Raw genomic sequence first — 17121 nt, forward strand, 5'->3', positions numbered from 1 at the left:
CAGGAATTCACCTCCTACTGATGGAAGAGTTGGGTGCCCTAACATCCAAGAGCTTCAGTCATGGCTTGTGACTCCCTGCCCACGCTGCAGGGTACATCATGTTCTGAAGCTTGGCTTTGCAAGGAATAGTACTTCTGTAATCAGCACATGATGATTACAGAGAGTAATTATAACATTGAGAGGTTATAAGATTTTTGTTGGAAATATATATTCTGAATATGAGTTTGTAGACAGAAAGACTTTTTGAGGCCAATCCACTTTTTTATTTACAATTCATACATTGGGCAGCAACTGATAGCAGAACCTTTCAGCACTCGGCATCTGTCAAGAAAATACTTCATGTTTTAAATCAATTTGGTAATGAGATTTTTTGTGACCTTATAGAAGTAGCATAGAGAAAACCATCAAAAATAAAGCCTTGTTTATCTTCAGAACCTGCTTTCCTTGTAGGTACCCGTTGCAGCTGATGAGAGACTCTGGGAAGCTGGGGAGGTGGGTCCACAGTGAGTGAGTGAAACTGATTGTGCCTTGTCTTTCTATCCCAAGGTTTTACTACTCTGCTTAATAACTAAGGAGGCAAGCTGCATATGAAGAGCATGATTTCTGGGGTAGCGTAAGCCTTTTGCCCTGGAGTCTTTAGCAAAGTTATCTTTCTCCTCTGTATTTCTCACTAAGTCTGTTTTGATAGAAGAATAGCTGAGTCTCTTCATATTTTTTCTCTTTACCAGCATGTGTTTTATATGCTGACATTGCAAAACTCTGAATCCCAGAATAAACAGATGACAGATTCTAGAGTGTATTTTAACTTAGGTCAGCTTGTTGCAGCAGGGTCTGTGCCCGCATTAAATTCCAATCCCTTGCCTGAGCCAAAGGCATCCACTGAGATGGGGAGTATCCTACCTTTCTCACAGATAACTGCAGAGGTCTAAAAGCATGAGATTGCATTGTATTGATTATGGCAATTGTCTGCTGTAGATCAGAACTGTTACAAGTGTCTTGAGGGTATGATAAACAATTTTCTTCTTCTTTCTTGTGCGCTGACCCATAGGTTGTGGATTGCTCTTTCTCTCTCCACAAACCAAAGATTGGCTCCCAAATGCTGAATCAAAGCATGTCATTTAGAAAACTGTCTGGTCTTGTGTTGAAGACTGCAGCTTGGGCGTACCCAACATCCTCTTGGCTATTTCCAGTTTAGTTGCCCTCAGTGCTAGCTAGCCATCCATATCTTATTTCTGGATTGAATCTGCGACGCATCACCTATCAGATGTTTAGTAATTGTTTTCTCTGTATTAAATTACCACTTAAAGGAAGGAGGGAGTCAGACTTTTAGCACTGATGGAGCTCTGCTGAGTTTTAAGCTGAAGGAATAGTTTCAGGGAAGAGTGAAAAAACAAAGGAAATGATGGCTCAGCTATTTCTTTTAATGGCTGCATGAGCCACCTGTACTTTCTCTAAATTAACTACTTCACTAAATTCCAATTTGATGATTTCAATGGTGACCTTTGGGGTAAGTATCCTAGAAGGGAAGAAATAAAGTATGGTAAATAGTCACTTGACCTTCACTCTTCTCTTTTTCATGACAGCACACAAAATCCAACAACCTCAGTCTCTCCTGGTATTGCTCTTGGTTTAACATGAGATGGATAGGGGGGTGTTTCAGTGCCACATATTTTTTTATCTCATGTAGATTGCTTCAAAAGCTGGGTTCTGTATGACTGATTGTTTAAGAACAAACATGGAATGATGTTGGGAGTGAAAGTATATTTTTCCTGTCAGTAGCCAAACTCTGGTCTGCCTAGGTCTTGCTCTGTTTCCTAGATAAAAATGAAAAGCTTTATCAACTTAAACCAATTGAAGCTAGTGGTTTCCAAAACTTCAATAGCAACAGAATTCTCAGCAGGTACATACTGATATAATTGAAGTTGATGTTGTAGCTGTTTGTGCCACAATTAATTCATTTTTCTAATTCCCTTTCCATGAGGAAGAGGTCCCAATTGCTATGAGCAGTACTTTGCCAGCCTGTGTAATTTTCATCTACTCAGGAAACTTTAGCGGTGCTCCCCAGTCATGCTTTGTGGCTCCTCAAAGGTACGGCAGTGCCGGGGAGCTGCAGGGCCAGTCAGACTAGCAGGGGAACAACCTGTGAAGCCAATTGTGTAGCTGTGTCCTTCCCATTCTTCTGACTCTTATGGCATGGGAAAAGATGTTGAAAAAGCAGCGTGTTACTGGGGGATGTGATAACTTTGCTTTAGTGCATGATTTAGGTGGGGTTTCAGCTGAGATGATACTACTTTCCTATTGCCTCTGTATTCTGCTAGTCTTGTGCAAGTGGTAGAAATCTTAGAGTTTTTGGCTGCAGATGAGGGCAGCAATGCAAAATAAACTGAAGTTTTATCTTTTATTCCTTTCAAAGATTGCAAATGAATTTCAGTAGGTAGAAGAATATCTTTGTTTTGATCAAGGTCTACTGCTGGCAAGTGATTATCCTTGCAAACGGCCTCCTCTTCTTGTACATGCACATTAGTGGCTTCATTTGTGAAATATCCATGCACCTATCTCTTCTAAATCTTGCTTTACAGTGCTTCTTAAAAGGGCACAGCCCACCTCTTTTCCTTTCCTTACTGACTTTGTTTTCCTCTATTCATTGTGTTCTCTACATACCTGACAGACTGGGATTATCCCATTCTTAGATTTGTAGATAGATGACCCGAAAGGGTTGAACTTCTCCACGTTCCTTTATTCCTCGTGTTCTGTAGGTACCCAAATGATATGTTTGCAACTGCAAATCATAAAAAAAAAAAATCTTTCTATAATTTTTAAGCAAGATCTAGGTAGCAGATGTGCCCCAATACCTTCCTCTGTCTTAGCAAGGGCTTAACCTGCACTTTCATTGTTTATTTTTGGAAAGAGACATAAAGTAAGTGTCTGTGGCAAACCGGTGAAGTCACATTTTCAGTCTCATTCACTATTTTAAATAGCTAATTGGTTACTGTTTCAGTTCTAAAGTCTCCATTGTCATTTCTGTTGGTTTTGGAGATGAGATAATTTTGCATCTCAAGGTACTTACCCATTTTGAGAGCAAAGATGCAAAGATAACAGGCCAAGACATTCTGTAGCTTGGTTTCTCAGTATTTTTTAACAGCATCCCCTAAAATAGAAATGCAAAACTATGTGTCCTACTTTTCCCTCACTAAAATAGATGTCTTTTGTTAATTTTAGATACAGCAGGGCAGGATATGTAATTAATGATATCAAAGAATCCATATGATATTTAACAGGGTCCTAACATCAAGGACAAAAGCCTGACAACAGCTGTACCTAATGATTTGGTTTGTAAAATGTTTTCTTTTATTTCAGGAAGTTGGATGCTTTCATCTATGATGCAGCAGTGCTGAACTACAAGGCTGGAAGAGATGAAGGCTGCAAACTTGTCACAATAGGGAGCGGATACATCTTTGCCACTACAGGCTATGGAATTGCACTTCAGAAAGGATCACCTTGGAAGAGACAAATTGATCTAGCCCTCCTTCAGTTTGTTGGAGATGGTAGGGGCCAATCTTTTGTCTTCTCTTTTCTTTATGTATGCACAGTGATTTCAGTTTCAATAGCTCTGAGACTTCTACTACTCTTACAGTCTTTAGAAAAACTAAGCAAATGCAAAACAAACGAGTAAAATTATTTTTTGATGCTGAGACAGGAATTCTCTTTCACTCTGTTTTAACTCACCTCACCACCAAGGCCATTTGCATCTATTTTCAGAAAGTGTTTTCATATACATCACAAAGTAACGCTGGCCTCAGTGTTAGAGCTTATCTAAATTTATTTGTTTTCTCTCTTAATTTTGCTTTTGAGCAGTTCCTGAGGAGTTTTTACTTGGTTATTTTTCAATGTAGCAAGGTGGGAGTCAGTCTCTTTTCAGAAGTGACAAGTGATAGGATGAGAGGAAATGGCCTCAAGTTGTACCAGGGGAGGTTTAGATTGGGTATTAGGGAAAAGTTCTTCACTGAAAGGGTTGTCAAACATTGGAGCAGTCTGCCCAGGGAAGAGACTGAATTGCCATCCCTGGAGGTATTTAACAAATGTGTAGATGTGGTACTTAGGGACATGGTTTAGTGGTGGGCTTGGCAGTGCTAGGTTAACAGTTGGACTCAGTGATTTCAAGTGTTTTTTCCAGCCCAAATGATTCTGTGATGGTTTTGCTGATTGTTTAGCTCAGTTCAGCTGGTGTGAGTGATGCCAAATCTAGGACGGATTAATTTAAAGTTCTGGTGAAAGAATGTTTACGGAATTGAAATAGAGTGACTGGTTTAACTGGATTTCAAACAGCTATTTTTCATTCTAACACTAAAATAGAAGAATTGTAGGTCCTCTTGGCACTTCTGCCCTGAGCACCTTTGGGGTATTTGTAGACAGCAGTAATGACTTGAACTACATTTTGAATGTAGGAATGTTTCTTTGCTACAATGAAACTTCAAGCCTTTCACATGTGCATGCAAATAATATGCTGGTTAAAAGATGTCTGTTTATGACTATCTAAAATCCTTCTTCAGATTGGAATATGGGGTGTTTTACATGATCTGTTAGGGTTTTTTTGCACAGATGCATGTGTTAACTTTTTGACAGTTCTCTGTCAGTGAAAGGAGCCATCACCCATAATAGCTAGGTTTCAGGCAATTGCGTAGTCTTGTTTTAAACAGTTGCTAAAATCTTTGCTTTTTTTTTCTATTTGTGAATATTTTGTGAATAGGGTATTTTTCTATTTGTGTAATACTCTTAAGTGTCAGGTGCTGTAATTCTGACCCAGAGTAATTGAATTCTTTTACTAATACTAAAGAAGAAAATGCTTCTGTACCTTAAGGAGGATCTGAGGTGTCTTTCTCAGTTGTGGGTTAACCCCTCTAGATGTTGCCAGAGCGTTGCTGAGGTTTTCATTCTTTTCACCTTGCATTTTCTTCATGCTTACTCTTTCATCATTTTTTCTACTTCTTATCCAACAAAAAGAAATTAAATCACAGGGAAGGAAAATAAATAGAAGAGAGAGTATTTGAACCTATTCAAGAAAAAGCTTGTCAAAATATCAGAGGTACTGCATTTTTATCCATCGCTTTGTCTCTGATTATCAGGGAGAAAACTGAATAGATGGGAGGAAAGAGGAAAAAATCTTGCACTGTGACCTGTGGCTTTATATAGCATATGAATACTTATATCTTTAATCCATTTTTAGTAGCTGAAAATAATACAAATTAATTTATTTTATACAAATATATTTATATTTTATACAAATTTGCCTTCAAAACTCTGTATTAAAACTTTCATGTAAATAATTTATAGACTTGCAGTAGATACAGATGGCACCCAGGTGAATGAAACCTTGTCATGAAATGTCTGCTCCCATGTTCATCTTGCTCAGATATTATTTCAGAAGATAAGCAAAAGTTTTGAATTCACAGTCCTTCTGGTTTGTTCATGTGTTTATGCCATTTTATTCACTGTTATTTTTTAGTCCCTTTAGAAGGTACTCTGAACAACCCATGAATGCTAAAACATTCATTTTCTCCTCTAAAGGATCCCTAAATTTGTTCAGAATGTGGTGTGGGCACTCTTAAAGAGAATAGCAGTTGGACATATAGGACTTATTGTAGGTATGTTTCCTTTAGTCCCAGAGATGTTTGGTACCATGTCTCACTACATTGTGTCACAGGTTTAGACGTTCAGAGAAAAGACCCAAGCAAACAAATAGGGAGAAAAAAAAAAAAAAAAACCAAAACCAAACCAACACCCCCCCCCCCCCAAGAATGATATTGAGGTTGAAATTTGTTCTATTGATTTACATTGCACTTGAAGTACATTGCAGGTGAACTGGAAAAAAAGCACCAGGAAATTAAATGTAAGGAATGGTTGCCTGGAACTAGCATGACCTGATTTTGCAATATACATCTAACTTCAGTAGTTTGATGAGTAATCTTTGTAGCTATGGTCTTACATAACTTTGTTTTTGTAAATTAGAAGGGATGAACCCAGAGTTCAGACCAACATCACTTTGCTGTATCACTGAAAATCTCTTTGAAGTTATCATCTAGACTAAAAGCAAGCATCATCTTAAGTTGGGGGAAAAGCTTCATCTTAAGATGATACCCCTGGGAAAGCTTTAGTGTAGTCTGAATTAGGTTGTTTAAGTAAATAGGCAAACACAGATGAAGGCAGAAATACTTTTTTCACATGTATAGCCTCTGCTGAATTTATTACCCTTTCAGATTCAGCCTGTAAACTAGCAAAGTACCTAGTAGTTACTGAATTATTATTCAGTATATGTAATAGAACATTCATCACAGAATGGGTTAATTTCCATGCATGATTATAAATCTAATGAGTTTAATAATTGTCAAAAGAAAAATGCTGATGAGTTGAACAAACACAATTTCTTGATATGAATGTTAGCTTAATAAGAGAGAACCTTTAGATTATATTAGATATTTGGCTAAGACCACGTAATTTGTTTAAAAGTATATCTGATTGCACCTAAAAAGCCCCATGATTTCAGCTGTCTCTTACATTTACACAGTGATGAGATAGCCTTTTGAAATGTGTTTTAGAGCTTTCAGTTTCCTCTGCGTATGTCTTTCTCCTGTGATTTTTCTCATTTGATTTTCCTTGCTTCTTCTACATCATCTATCAAGCCACTGACACATTGAAATTAAATCTTTTGCACAATGGATAAGAACCTTTTCTCTCTTCTTTGCTGCTGTAAAACATCCAGCTGCAGTATTAATGACTTGGTCATGCAGGAGCATCTATTCATACTTTCCAAAGTTGATGGCTTTGAATTCCCTCTTTACCTTGTTGGCACTGGAAAAAAATAAAAAAGGTAAATGCGGAGGAATGTAGGTTTGGTTTAGGGATAACTTTAAACTTAGGCTGGGTAGTTTGTGTGTATATACGTGAGTAGTGTTTTGATCCCAAGGATATTTCTTCTGGGTGGACAAATTATCCTGGCAAGTAACAATTACACTGCAAAAGCAGCCGAAGTGTCAGTGAAAGGAAGATGCCAAATATGCTCCTTTAACAAAGAAGAAAAGAGACAGAGGGAAGGAGGATGGGAAGGAGTTGCTGAAATAACCCGAAAATATTTCATCATGTGGCCTGTGCAGGTTCATATACACAGCCCAGTTCATAGGAAACTGAGATGAATATGCATATGCATTTGTCAGATTAATTGCTTTGGAACACTGAATCCTTTCAATATAAGGAGTTAGGAGTTGCTTTTTCTTGTATAAAGAATATAAGGGAAGTGTATTACTGGTGAATTTCTGGCTTTCTACATCTTACATTCTGTACATCACATCTCATTTTCTGCGACAGCTTCCAGTTGACAAATAGCATCTGCAGTTTTGTTTAAAATAGTGGCTCATCAGGGTAATTCTCTAAAGCACAGTGGTGGTCATGCTTCGGGTTTTTTTAGCTTGCTGTGGTCACAATATGAAACTTTCATTTAATGTTTTTTAACAGAGAAATAAAAATATTTCTACTGAGATGCAAACACTATTTCTCAGTCTTCTGTTGCGAAACAGAAGCACCCAGGAGTTCAAAAGCAACTGAAATGATATGGCTGCTAAGAAGCAGCACCATCATTTTGTTTGGATCTTCCGCCCACAGCCACAGGAATGTGTCAGCACAGAAATGTTGTGCACTGAACACTCACATGAAACGTGCTTTGATTTCTTTTCTAAACCTCTGTAAAGAGCAGCTGGGAAGGCTGACATACCCAGAACCCAGCATGTTCCACTCGCAGCTGCCAACCGTGTTTTTGTGCTAGTTTGCTGTTTGGTAAGCCAGTAAAGGCTCAGGCACACAGCCTGTGGAATGTAGTAAGTCTATAGCTGCTGGACTACCAACATTTGTGAAGGCATCCACATCCTCCAGACTTCAGTAGCAGGAACTTTTGACCAGCTGTCTGAAGGCCCAGGTACCGCAGATACTCCTCTGGCTTTGGCTGCATAGTGCCATTTTAAAGAGTGGTACTTACCTAAATATATCTTGCGTAGTTCAAAAGACACTGCTTCTGAAACCTATAGCATCATGTCTTTGGGATTTGGAACAGAATCTCTGGTGCCGAGTAGGTGAGGAGAATTTCTTTCTCTCTCTCTTCCCCCCACCCCCACTTTATTTTTCCCCTGCTCATTTGTGAGCAAATGAGATTATTGAACTGCAAGTGACAAAGCTGCTTTGGGATTAGGAGAGTAAGAGAAGGGCTTCAGAGTGTGCAAGGGATGGAGAGAAGGACAGTGAGGAGCTGTTAGCTATGGGAGATGCAGCAGAAATAGAGGGGGGAAAAGATGTCTGATAAGCAGAAATGGATAGAATTGAGGAACAGGAAAATTCTGGGTAAAGAGAGCAATTCTGGGGAGCAGTGGCAAAGTACCAGCCGGCTGGTACTACTCATCTGAGGTGTTGGTAATGTATTGTGCTACCTTCAGGTTATGATCTCAGTTTGAATGAGGGTCTGGGAAGAGATCTCCAGGAAAAGAGAGGCAGATGGTGTAGTCGTATTAAGCCCTTAACCCTTAAAGCAGCAACCTTTAAAGCAACTAGTGACACAGAGATGTAAAGAAGAAAACTGGTTTTGGTTTGAGTTTCCACAGAGAGTCTGTTATCCCCCTCTTAATAACTTTCAGTTCTGGTTAATCTTTATGTGCTTTTAGGATGGCTTAGTACACTAAGAATTATTTTCCTGGGTGGATAATTGCTTCCCACTCCCTACTGGTAATAGGTAGCTGTGGAAATGAGATTTACCCCCTTACATCTGGAAGAGGAAAGCTCTTTGTTGGGTTTTTTTCGTATTTTAGCATAAGCTTTCCAAATCACTGTCTAGATGATAAGGAAGTGTAGCACTGTGACTCACTTGGCTGTTAAAGACCAAGAAGGAAATACATATGTGATTATAAGGACATATTTTCAGTGCGTGCTGCTCAGGCAGAATACACCCACAATCCCAATGATTTTCTGTTTATATTTAGTGTCCTCCTCAAGCAGTGGGTGGAACAAATGTGACTGGAGAGTGTGAGTGCATAAGTGGAGGGTGTTTGTGTAGCTGAACAAGAGTTAGAGGGATTGTAATATTGAAAGTCATGCTTCACAGTTCTGATAATTCATCCTTAGCTAATGGGGACATGCAGAGTGCAGTCATTAGCTCACAAGAAGTTTACTGCTGTCAGTCATCTGTGTTCCTTGTGCTATTTTTACAGGGGGAAATAACTCGGGAAATAACTCAGAAAATAAGAGAGATCGTTTTGGGGGATCCAGTGAATTCCAAAAGTTGCTGTGCTTTATATAATCTTTTCCATGAAACACGCTGAATGGATCGTAGAACTAGGTCAAACTGAAAATTGATGAGCTTATTGAACCAAATGCACATCAACTCTTTTGGCTTCTGATGCCACTATTCAGTAAAAACCCTCTCATGTTAGGGTCCAAGTGATGGGGTGCTACCTTCCTTGTCCATCTCAATTTTCTGTGTTTTCATGCTGGCTCCAGAGGCTGAAACTGAGGCTGCACAAGAGTCACCACCCCTTATACTGTCAATACCAGCCTGTTTCTTTTTCCATCTTCTGTTCTCACATGCATTGTGATCTCCAGCTGGGTTGGCCTCCTCCTGCCCTGCACCTGATACAAGGCCAGGGCATGTGCTGAGGTCTGTCATACTTAACCAACAGAGCAAGAAAGATCTCAGGATGCAGCTCAGCTTTTTCCACTTGGACAGAGCATCCTTTCCTTGCTTGTCATAGACATGCTCTGGCAGAACAGGCAGACCGCACTTAGGTAGGGGTGGTTGTAGTGTGTGACAACACAGGGGAGAATTAACATCTCTAGACAACTCGCAGTCATGCAAGGCAGTTTTTTTTAGAGTCACAGAAGGGTGACTCTCCATGCAGCTGCAGTTGGCTGGTACACTTGATACAGGATGCGACATTGGCACTGGCATGTCCAGCACTAGAGGTTTCCACAGCTCAGGGGGTTGCAGTGCCTTTGTGCAATGGATCTGACTGTGTAAACCCCACCTTTCACCCATGCTCAAGAGAGCAGTAGCACATTTTAGAAATGCCACTGCCAGAGAAACCGCCTTTAGATAACTTTTTCCTCAGTTTGTTTAGGTTTGCTGTTTCTCTCATGTTCTATTGGCTCCTTGTGCAAGGTTTTGGTTTGCAATAAGGCAAAAGGAGCTGGCTGGCCTTGGAGTTTTCAATTGCAGACAGCACATGAAGTGTTAAAAATCTTCTTTTGGATTCATAAGGGGCAGATAAAATGGATTTCTTTTCCTTCTATGTGTGAGAATAATTTAAATAGGTTAAAATTAAGGTAAGAACGTGATAATACCCCTCCAGGAATACCCTTCCTTCCCTCCAGGAAGTAGTTGAAGCAGCCTGTTAGCCATCAGTGATTATCCCCAGGAACCTGCTTTTAACATACATGGTTAAGGTAGAGCAGAAAAACACCTGTCTGTTAAAGAAGAAAAATAAGAGCTCAGTGAATTATAGACTTCAGTGATTCCAAAAATATTAAAACAATTAATTAGCTATTTAATTTGATCATTGGAGGATAAGAGAATCAAAATTTAAAAGTCAATTTTCCAGTTATAAATCTTGTAAAATTAATGTAATTACTCATCTGGCAGGATAACTGTTCTTGCAGAGAGTGTAGATAGATACATGAAACACAGGTAAATAGTAAATTCTTCACAAGGATCATTTCTGTTTCTTTTTCTACTTAGTCAATGTTTTGATTGTAATCTCTGTTTATATTTTTGTAGCTTATTCTTCCCTCACATAACTTTTATTGGCTTCTTGACAGACATTTCCCACATGTAGAGCTAATTCTAAAGTCCTGTCTCTGACCATTATTTCTTCAATTTCCCTCCATCAAACACTCTCTCCAGACTTCTGCTGGTGGTGTTTCCCTGGGGTTGGCTGAATGCAGCACACCTTTTGAAACCAGTGTCTAAAACTTCTGACTGCTATTCTGGACTGTCATGAGATTGTGCTTAATCTAGTGGTATCACACGGAAACACAGTCCAGGCTTGGCTTACTTCGTAGAATCCCAGACTGGTTTGTGTTGAAGGGACCTTAAAGCTCATCCAGTTCCAACCCCCCCTGCCATGGGCAGGGACACCTTCCACTAGGCCAGGTTGCTCCAAGCCCCGTCCAACCTGGCCTTGAGCAGTACCAGGGATGGGGCAGCCACAGCTTCTCTGGGCACCCTGTGCCAGGGCCTCACCACCCTCACAGGGAAGAACTTCTTCCTAAAATCTAATCTAAGTCTCCTCTCTGTAAGCTTAAAGCCATTCCCCACATTGTCCTGTCACTGCATGCCCTTGTAAAAAGTCCCTCTATTTCCCAAGAGTGAGGATCAAAGGAAGTAAATAATGGGCTTTGTTTTTATTTTGGGGTGTTTTTCACTTCAGGGTGAAGTGGGACCCACAGCTGTACTGGCTGGCACTGTGCTTTTTGGCACTTGTCAGCAGCTGTGGGGAGAAGACTAAAAGCTCTGGGAGAAGGGCGTGAACTCACTGCCAGGCACACAGCACTTCTGATGCTCGTTACTAACTAGCTATCGATGTACGTTCTTGGTTTTGCCATCAGGAGGATACAGGGTTAGATTCTCTGTTTCTATCACTTTTCCCCATTCTATGACTCTATGTGGGATTGGGCATTCTCTTTATTATAAATAACATAATTGCCAGTATTCGTGCATTTTCCTGGATGCATATGTAGATGTAGAGGGGGAAAAAAAAGCACTGAGAAAACAAAATAACATCAGTGAAATGACCCCTAAGTTAGACATGTCAGTGTCCCATGGCTGATCCATCACTTGGTGATGCCTCTTTCGGGAAGGTGGTTTCATGAGTAAAGCTCAGAGCCAAGGGAGGATGCCAGGCCCTTACAAGATCCTGGCCTGGGAAATGAAGGGAATCTGGGGATAGCGGAACCCCCCTAAAAGAATCCTGGAAAGCTGGGTATCTCCAGGAGACAATGACAGTGACTGCAAAAGGCCAGCATGTTTTTCAGCTCTGAGAAGATGATGGTAGGGACTGATGACCCCACAGCCTGCAAAAACTGCTAAAGGCTATACTGAGGAAAAGCATGTAAGTCTACCCTTTGATCTGTATATTTTTGGTGTCTGGATAATGAGGTTTTTATTGTGAAGAAATTGTCCAGGGGACACACTGGACAGTTTATCACTCCTTCCCAGAACGATAAAGTGTTCAATACACTAGAAGTGTTGCGCTGAAATGTAGAAAGAAAGGCACTGCTGGGATATTCAGTCAGAATGTCCAACTAGCATGTTTTGGTACAAATAGCAGTCAAGAGCCAATAGCACCACAGCCACAGGAAAACACCCAAGAGAAATACAAAGAGATCCGAGTACTGTTTGAGCTGCAACCTAAATCCATTGTGTAAATAGTGTGGAATTACTGCTGGGAGCACCAGAATTTTGCAGTTTATTAGAGAAGACCATTCTGGGTTTGAGTGAATAGTGCAGAGGCTCAGCACTGCTTGAACTACTTGTTTATAGTGATTCTTAAACTATGAATGAAGCAGTCCAAAAGGACTTGGGCATTCAAAAAAAAAAAGTCCTGAACAGAAGTTTAATCTAGCCTCAAAGTTCAGTGCTTTCAGTTCCAATTCCAGGCCAAGTTTGGAAGTGGCTGATTTTCACAAGGAATTAATTGATATGACTGTTGAAAAATTCCTCATACCTGAGGATTTGGTAATAAAAATGTTTTGACTTCTGTAAATACATTGGATAAAATGGAATGGGCAGGAAAAGCAATAAATGAAGTATTTTTGCCAGTTTTTTATAGGGTCAGCTGTGCTGAGGTGTTCTTACAGTTAATTTAGTAAACTGTTTTTTCTGTGTTTCTGTGTGTATACACACACACGTATATAAATACAGACCATAAATTGTAACTGATTTATATAGACCAGAATTAGCAGCCTAATTTTTCCATTCCCAGATAATATCATTTCATAAATATGGTAATCCAACGATTCACAGTGCTTTGCAGTCTGTAAAATAATGTATCACTTTTAGGTGTTAATTAACAGTGATTTCTGTCATTGTCAGATAGAAGGGAAGGGATATTGCAACAGCAGGATCTGTGAGACTCTGGGATGCTTTGTTCTTTTCAGCTTGCCAGGGCACTGTCATCTATCTCGTCTCAGAACAAGTTTGGTTGTTTTGTGTAGTGATGTTTTTGGAAAGGTTAGTGGATTATCAATAGTTACTTTAGATATACATGCCAAAGAGAAAAGCGGACAGAGGAAACAGTAATAAAAGAGAGGTTTGAATTCCTTCATGAATTTTGTTACGAGTTGTAAAAGGGCACAGCAGTCAAATCAAATTGATGTTTGACAATCATAGGAGATGTGCATTTTCCTGTGGGAAGTAATGAGGGCTGATTGTCAGAGCATCAGCTGCTAATGCACAAAGCAGAAACATTGCTCTCTTGTTGACTCGGGTTCTTTTCTGTAGCCTCTGTGAGTTTTGTTAAACCCAGCTATCTATGTAGTGATAGCATGCAATATCTGCACTGTTACAGTTCATAATTTGTTATCACTATGTCCTGGATTAAAAGACTTTTAAAGATTCATTAGGATTGACTTTCTTCTTGGGGATGCTCTTAGCTATTTTGAAGATTGAGCACTGTAATTTGGGAGAAGATACACTGTCTTTTTCAGATGTAGAGGTTCAATTCATGCTTCAAGCACAAAGCTAAACTTAGAATTAACTAGGAACAGAATCATCTCTCTTACAAATCTGTGAAATGCCTTTACTAAAGTGCCTCAGTACTTATCCTTCCTACTTCAATTTTTCCTTCACATTCTATGAGAAGCAATTTATCCATCACAGTCTTGTGTTTCACTTTCAACTCACACATCCAAATTATTTGTGGGCTGCAGCTTTCCTAGTGCCCTGGCTCTCTATCCTGCAGAATGGTCTTGCACAGCAGGTCATTGATCTTCTAGTCTAGCTTGAAGGTAGATGGGAATTGGAACTAGAAGATCTTAAGGTCCTTTCCAACCCCAACCATTCTATGATTATATGAAATGCCAGTACAGCTTCTAGCCTTTTTTATTTTTTTTTTCCTGATCTTTACTCAAATGATGCATGGATTGTAATACTGGAAATGTATTCTCTAATCACTGGATAAGGATTAGATACCTGTAGCATGGGAATTCTTCCCCTCAGGTGAAGCCATGTCCTAAGCTGGGAAACACCAAGGCAGCCAATTTTGTACTTTCTGGTTCTCAGTATTGACTGCTGTATTTTCTAGAAACAGTGAAGTATGTGTCAGTAAAAATACTAACAGTTACTCAGCTAGCTGTATCCCTAAGAGGGTAAGAAGGCACGTATGCACATGCAGTGCTTCAGTAAGAACAACACTAAACCTCTGAAAATTAATATATCATGCAATGTAAGAAACAATCTTGGCAGGGACAGTTACAGTTTCTTGTACACCTCTGTCTGTGTTGGCAGTAGCAACCACTAAATGACATTGTCCTTCATCTGAGGCCAGATCTCGTCAGTGAAATATGGATTCTGAGTCTAAGAAAATGCAACAGAGGGAGACAGCAGATCTGCTTCCTTAGCTTAAAGTAAATGCAGAGTTTCAATGGTAATAAGGATGTGGCATAGCAGGAAACAAAACCCAGGGATGCTCTGTTTCAGGCATGTGATGATATTGTTTTGTTTTGTGCTACTGCCCAGCAGCAAAAGGCCAGAGGAGACTGTAAGAAGCAGCCTAGGTGATCAAGAGGGGCAGGCAGGAGCAGAGGGCACCACAAGAGAGGAGGCTGAGAGTATGTGATGTGGGAAGGGTTTGGAGTTATGACACCATCCAAGTCTCTGGGGGAAAATAGAAAATGAAGAGAAAGCCAGGAGAAGAATTGTGTTGGAAAGATACTGCTAGTTACAACAAAAATTAAAAAAAGAGACTTAAATAGGAAAAAGGGCATACTGTGTTCCTGCAAGTATCCAGGCATTAAGTGACTGTTACATTTCTATCATATGAAACACCACAAACTTTGTTAATACTGTATCATATACAACTCTTTTTCTTCACTTGCTGCATGTGCTGTATGCGTAAAGCTAGGCAGGCTTTCCATTTCCAGTGTAACAGAACTTCAGACACAGTGCTATGGGTGATTTTACATCCAGTGTCGGTGATTGTCATTGCTTTGCCATAAATAAAAGTACTAGGGGAAAGCAAACCAGAAAGTTTTGATAAATGACATCTTCTCTTTCTGAAGTGCTTGTAGATCAGAAAGTGGTTTCAAACTGCATGCCCAAATCAGTTCACCTGGTACTGAAGTGCAGCCAGCTATGACAGGAAATGTGACTGATGATGACTGCAGTGCTGGCCTGGTGCAGAACCCAGGGACAGCCACCCAGGGCCTGGCTGCTGCTGCTCAGCCTCAGTTTTTAAGCGTGCCATTCAGTCTTCGTTGCTTGGATAGTCTGTCTTTCAACACTCAAAAACATCTTCTTAGGCTGGGAGTCTATAAAGTAAAAATATGGAAGGCATAGGAGGACACAAAGGATATGGAGTAAGGTTGGACTCTGGAGTACACACATGGTTTTACTACCGTCCAGACCTGCAGATGGGAGCAGCTTTGGTGGCACCTATTGGACTGGGATGGGAGGAGCTTCCTGGATCTGAGTGTGCACCAAATGCAGCTCTCATGGGTGGGGTGGAGGAATTCCCTGGGACACGAACCCTCCAGCTCCACTCTCTGTAAGAAGTGATACTAGTTACAGCAAGCAGAAGAAAGTTTTACCCAAACCACAGGTCCTGCTTTGTAGAGTAGCCAGCTTCCCACATAATTTATGAAATCCGAGGACATCTGAAACTATGGTGCTGTGAGTTGAAATCTGCTATATTAGCAAATCCTTAGTAGATAAGACTAAAGCTCTCCACAAATAAGGCACTAAATGGTGATGTATTTTTAAACTTGCAAAGACTTCTGAATACTGTGAGCAGTAATTTTTGCATTCTAACTGGTTTGACTCCTTGCTTTCTCTAGGGGAAATGGAAGAGTTAGAAACCCTGTGGCTGACTGGTATCTGCCACACCGAGAAGAATGAAGTCATGAGCAGCCAGCTGGACATCGACAACATGGCAGGAGTGTTTTACATGCTTGCAGCAGCCATGGCACTCAGTTTAATAACCTTTGTCTGGGAGCACTTATTTTACTGGAAACTTAGATTCTGCTTCACTGGAGTCTGCTCAGATAGGCCGGGACTGTTGTTCTCAATCAGCAGGGTTAGTATTGCTTTTGTTTTCCCCCTTCGGGCAACAGACAGAATAAAAGCTACCTCCCTAAAACATTGTCTTTTATTTTATTCCCATTTGGACACTTGAAATACACATTAGAGCATCAATGTGATGCTCTGGAGTTGTCAACAAGCTTAGGATATACTTGCACTCCATGGGAAGCCTTTTCTCCATTGGTTTATTCTAGGGTATGAATTATCATATGCCAGGGTAATCAGTAATCATATGCTGAAAACAAATAGATGCAGGGGAAGTTCTGATGAAGAAATGGTAGAGCTGCTCAGATGCAGGAAATGGATTAATTTCCCCCCAAAAAAATTCAACTGCTAAATTGGTGACAGACATCAGCTCTCATTTTTGTGCATTTCTTAAACAAGTGGATTTTAAGTGATAAAAATATACTGGGATACTTTTATATGCTTTTCTTTATAGCAAATCTGAATAAACCATATGAGGTCAAACACAAGTGTCATTTATGTTTGGTTAGGCACTAAGAAAGCGTCTAACCAATAATAAATGATAACTTTACCAAATCTGAAGTGCATTTAGATATCCAAATTACTGATACCTGTTGTAAAATAGGGGAAGTGTGTGCTTGTTCTTACATTCTTTACAAATTAGTTGGGTTTTGTCTTTTTTAACATAATGGTTTCATTATGTAATTCATTTTGCTGCATTTTTTATATAGCTGAGGAGAATAGAAAATGGTACTAAAATGCCTAATTGCTTTAAAATGTGCTGAAATTACCCTGTTAAGTAAATTGGACTGTATTGGAACTGCATTAAAAAT

General features: G+C 39.8%; 1 protein-coding gene across 1 annotated transcript in view; it reads left to right on the top strand.

Moving 5' to 3' along the window:
- Positions 1–17121, top strand: part of GRIN2A (glutamate ionotropic receptor NMDA type subunit 2A) — a 180479-nt gene that overhangs the window by 150268 nt on the left and 13090 nt on the right. The window contains exons 11-12 of the mRNA XM_065683906.1: positions 3358–3545; positions 16081–16319. Of these exons, the coding sequence (XP_065539978.1) occupies positions 3358–3545; positions 16081–16319 (427 nt within the window). The remainder of the gene's footprint in view (positions 1–3357; positions 3546–16080; positions 16320–17121) is intronic.

Source organism: Lathamus discolor, chromosome 6, assembly GCF_037157495.1.
Source record: "Lathamus discolor isolate bLatDis1 chromosome 6, bLatDis1.hap1, whole genome shotgun sequence".
Lineage (NCBI taxonomy): Eukaryota > Metazoa > Chordata > Aves > Psittaciformes > Psittacidae > Lathamus > Lathamus discolor.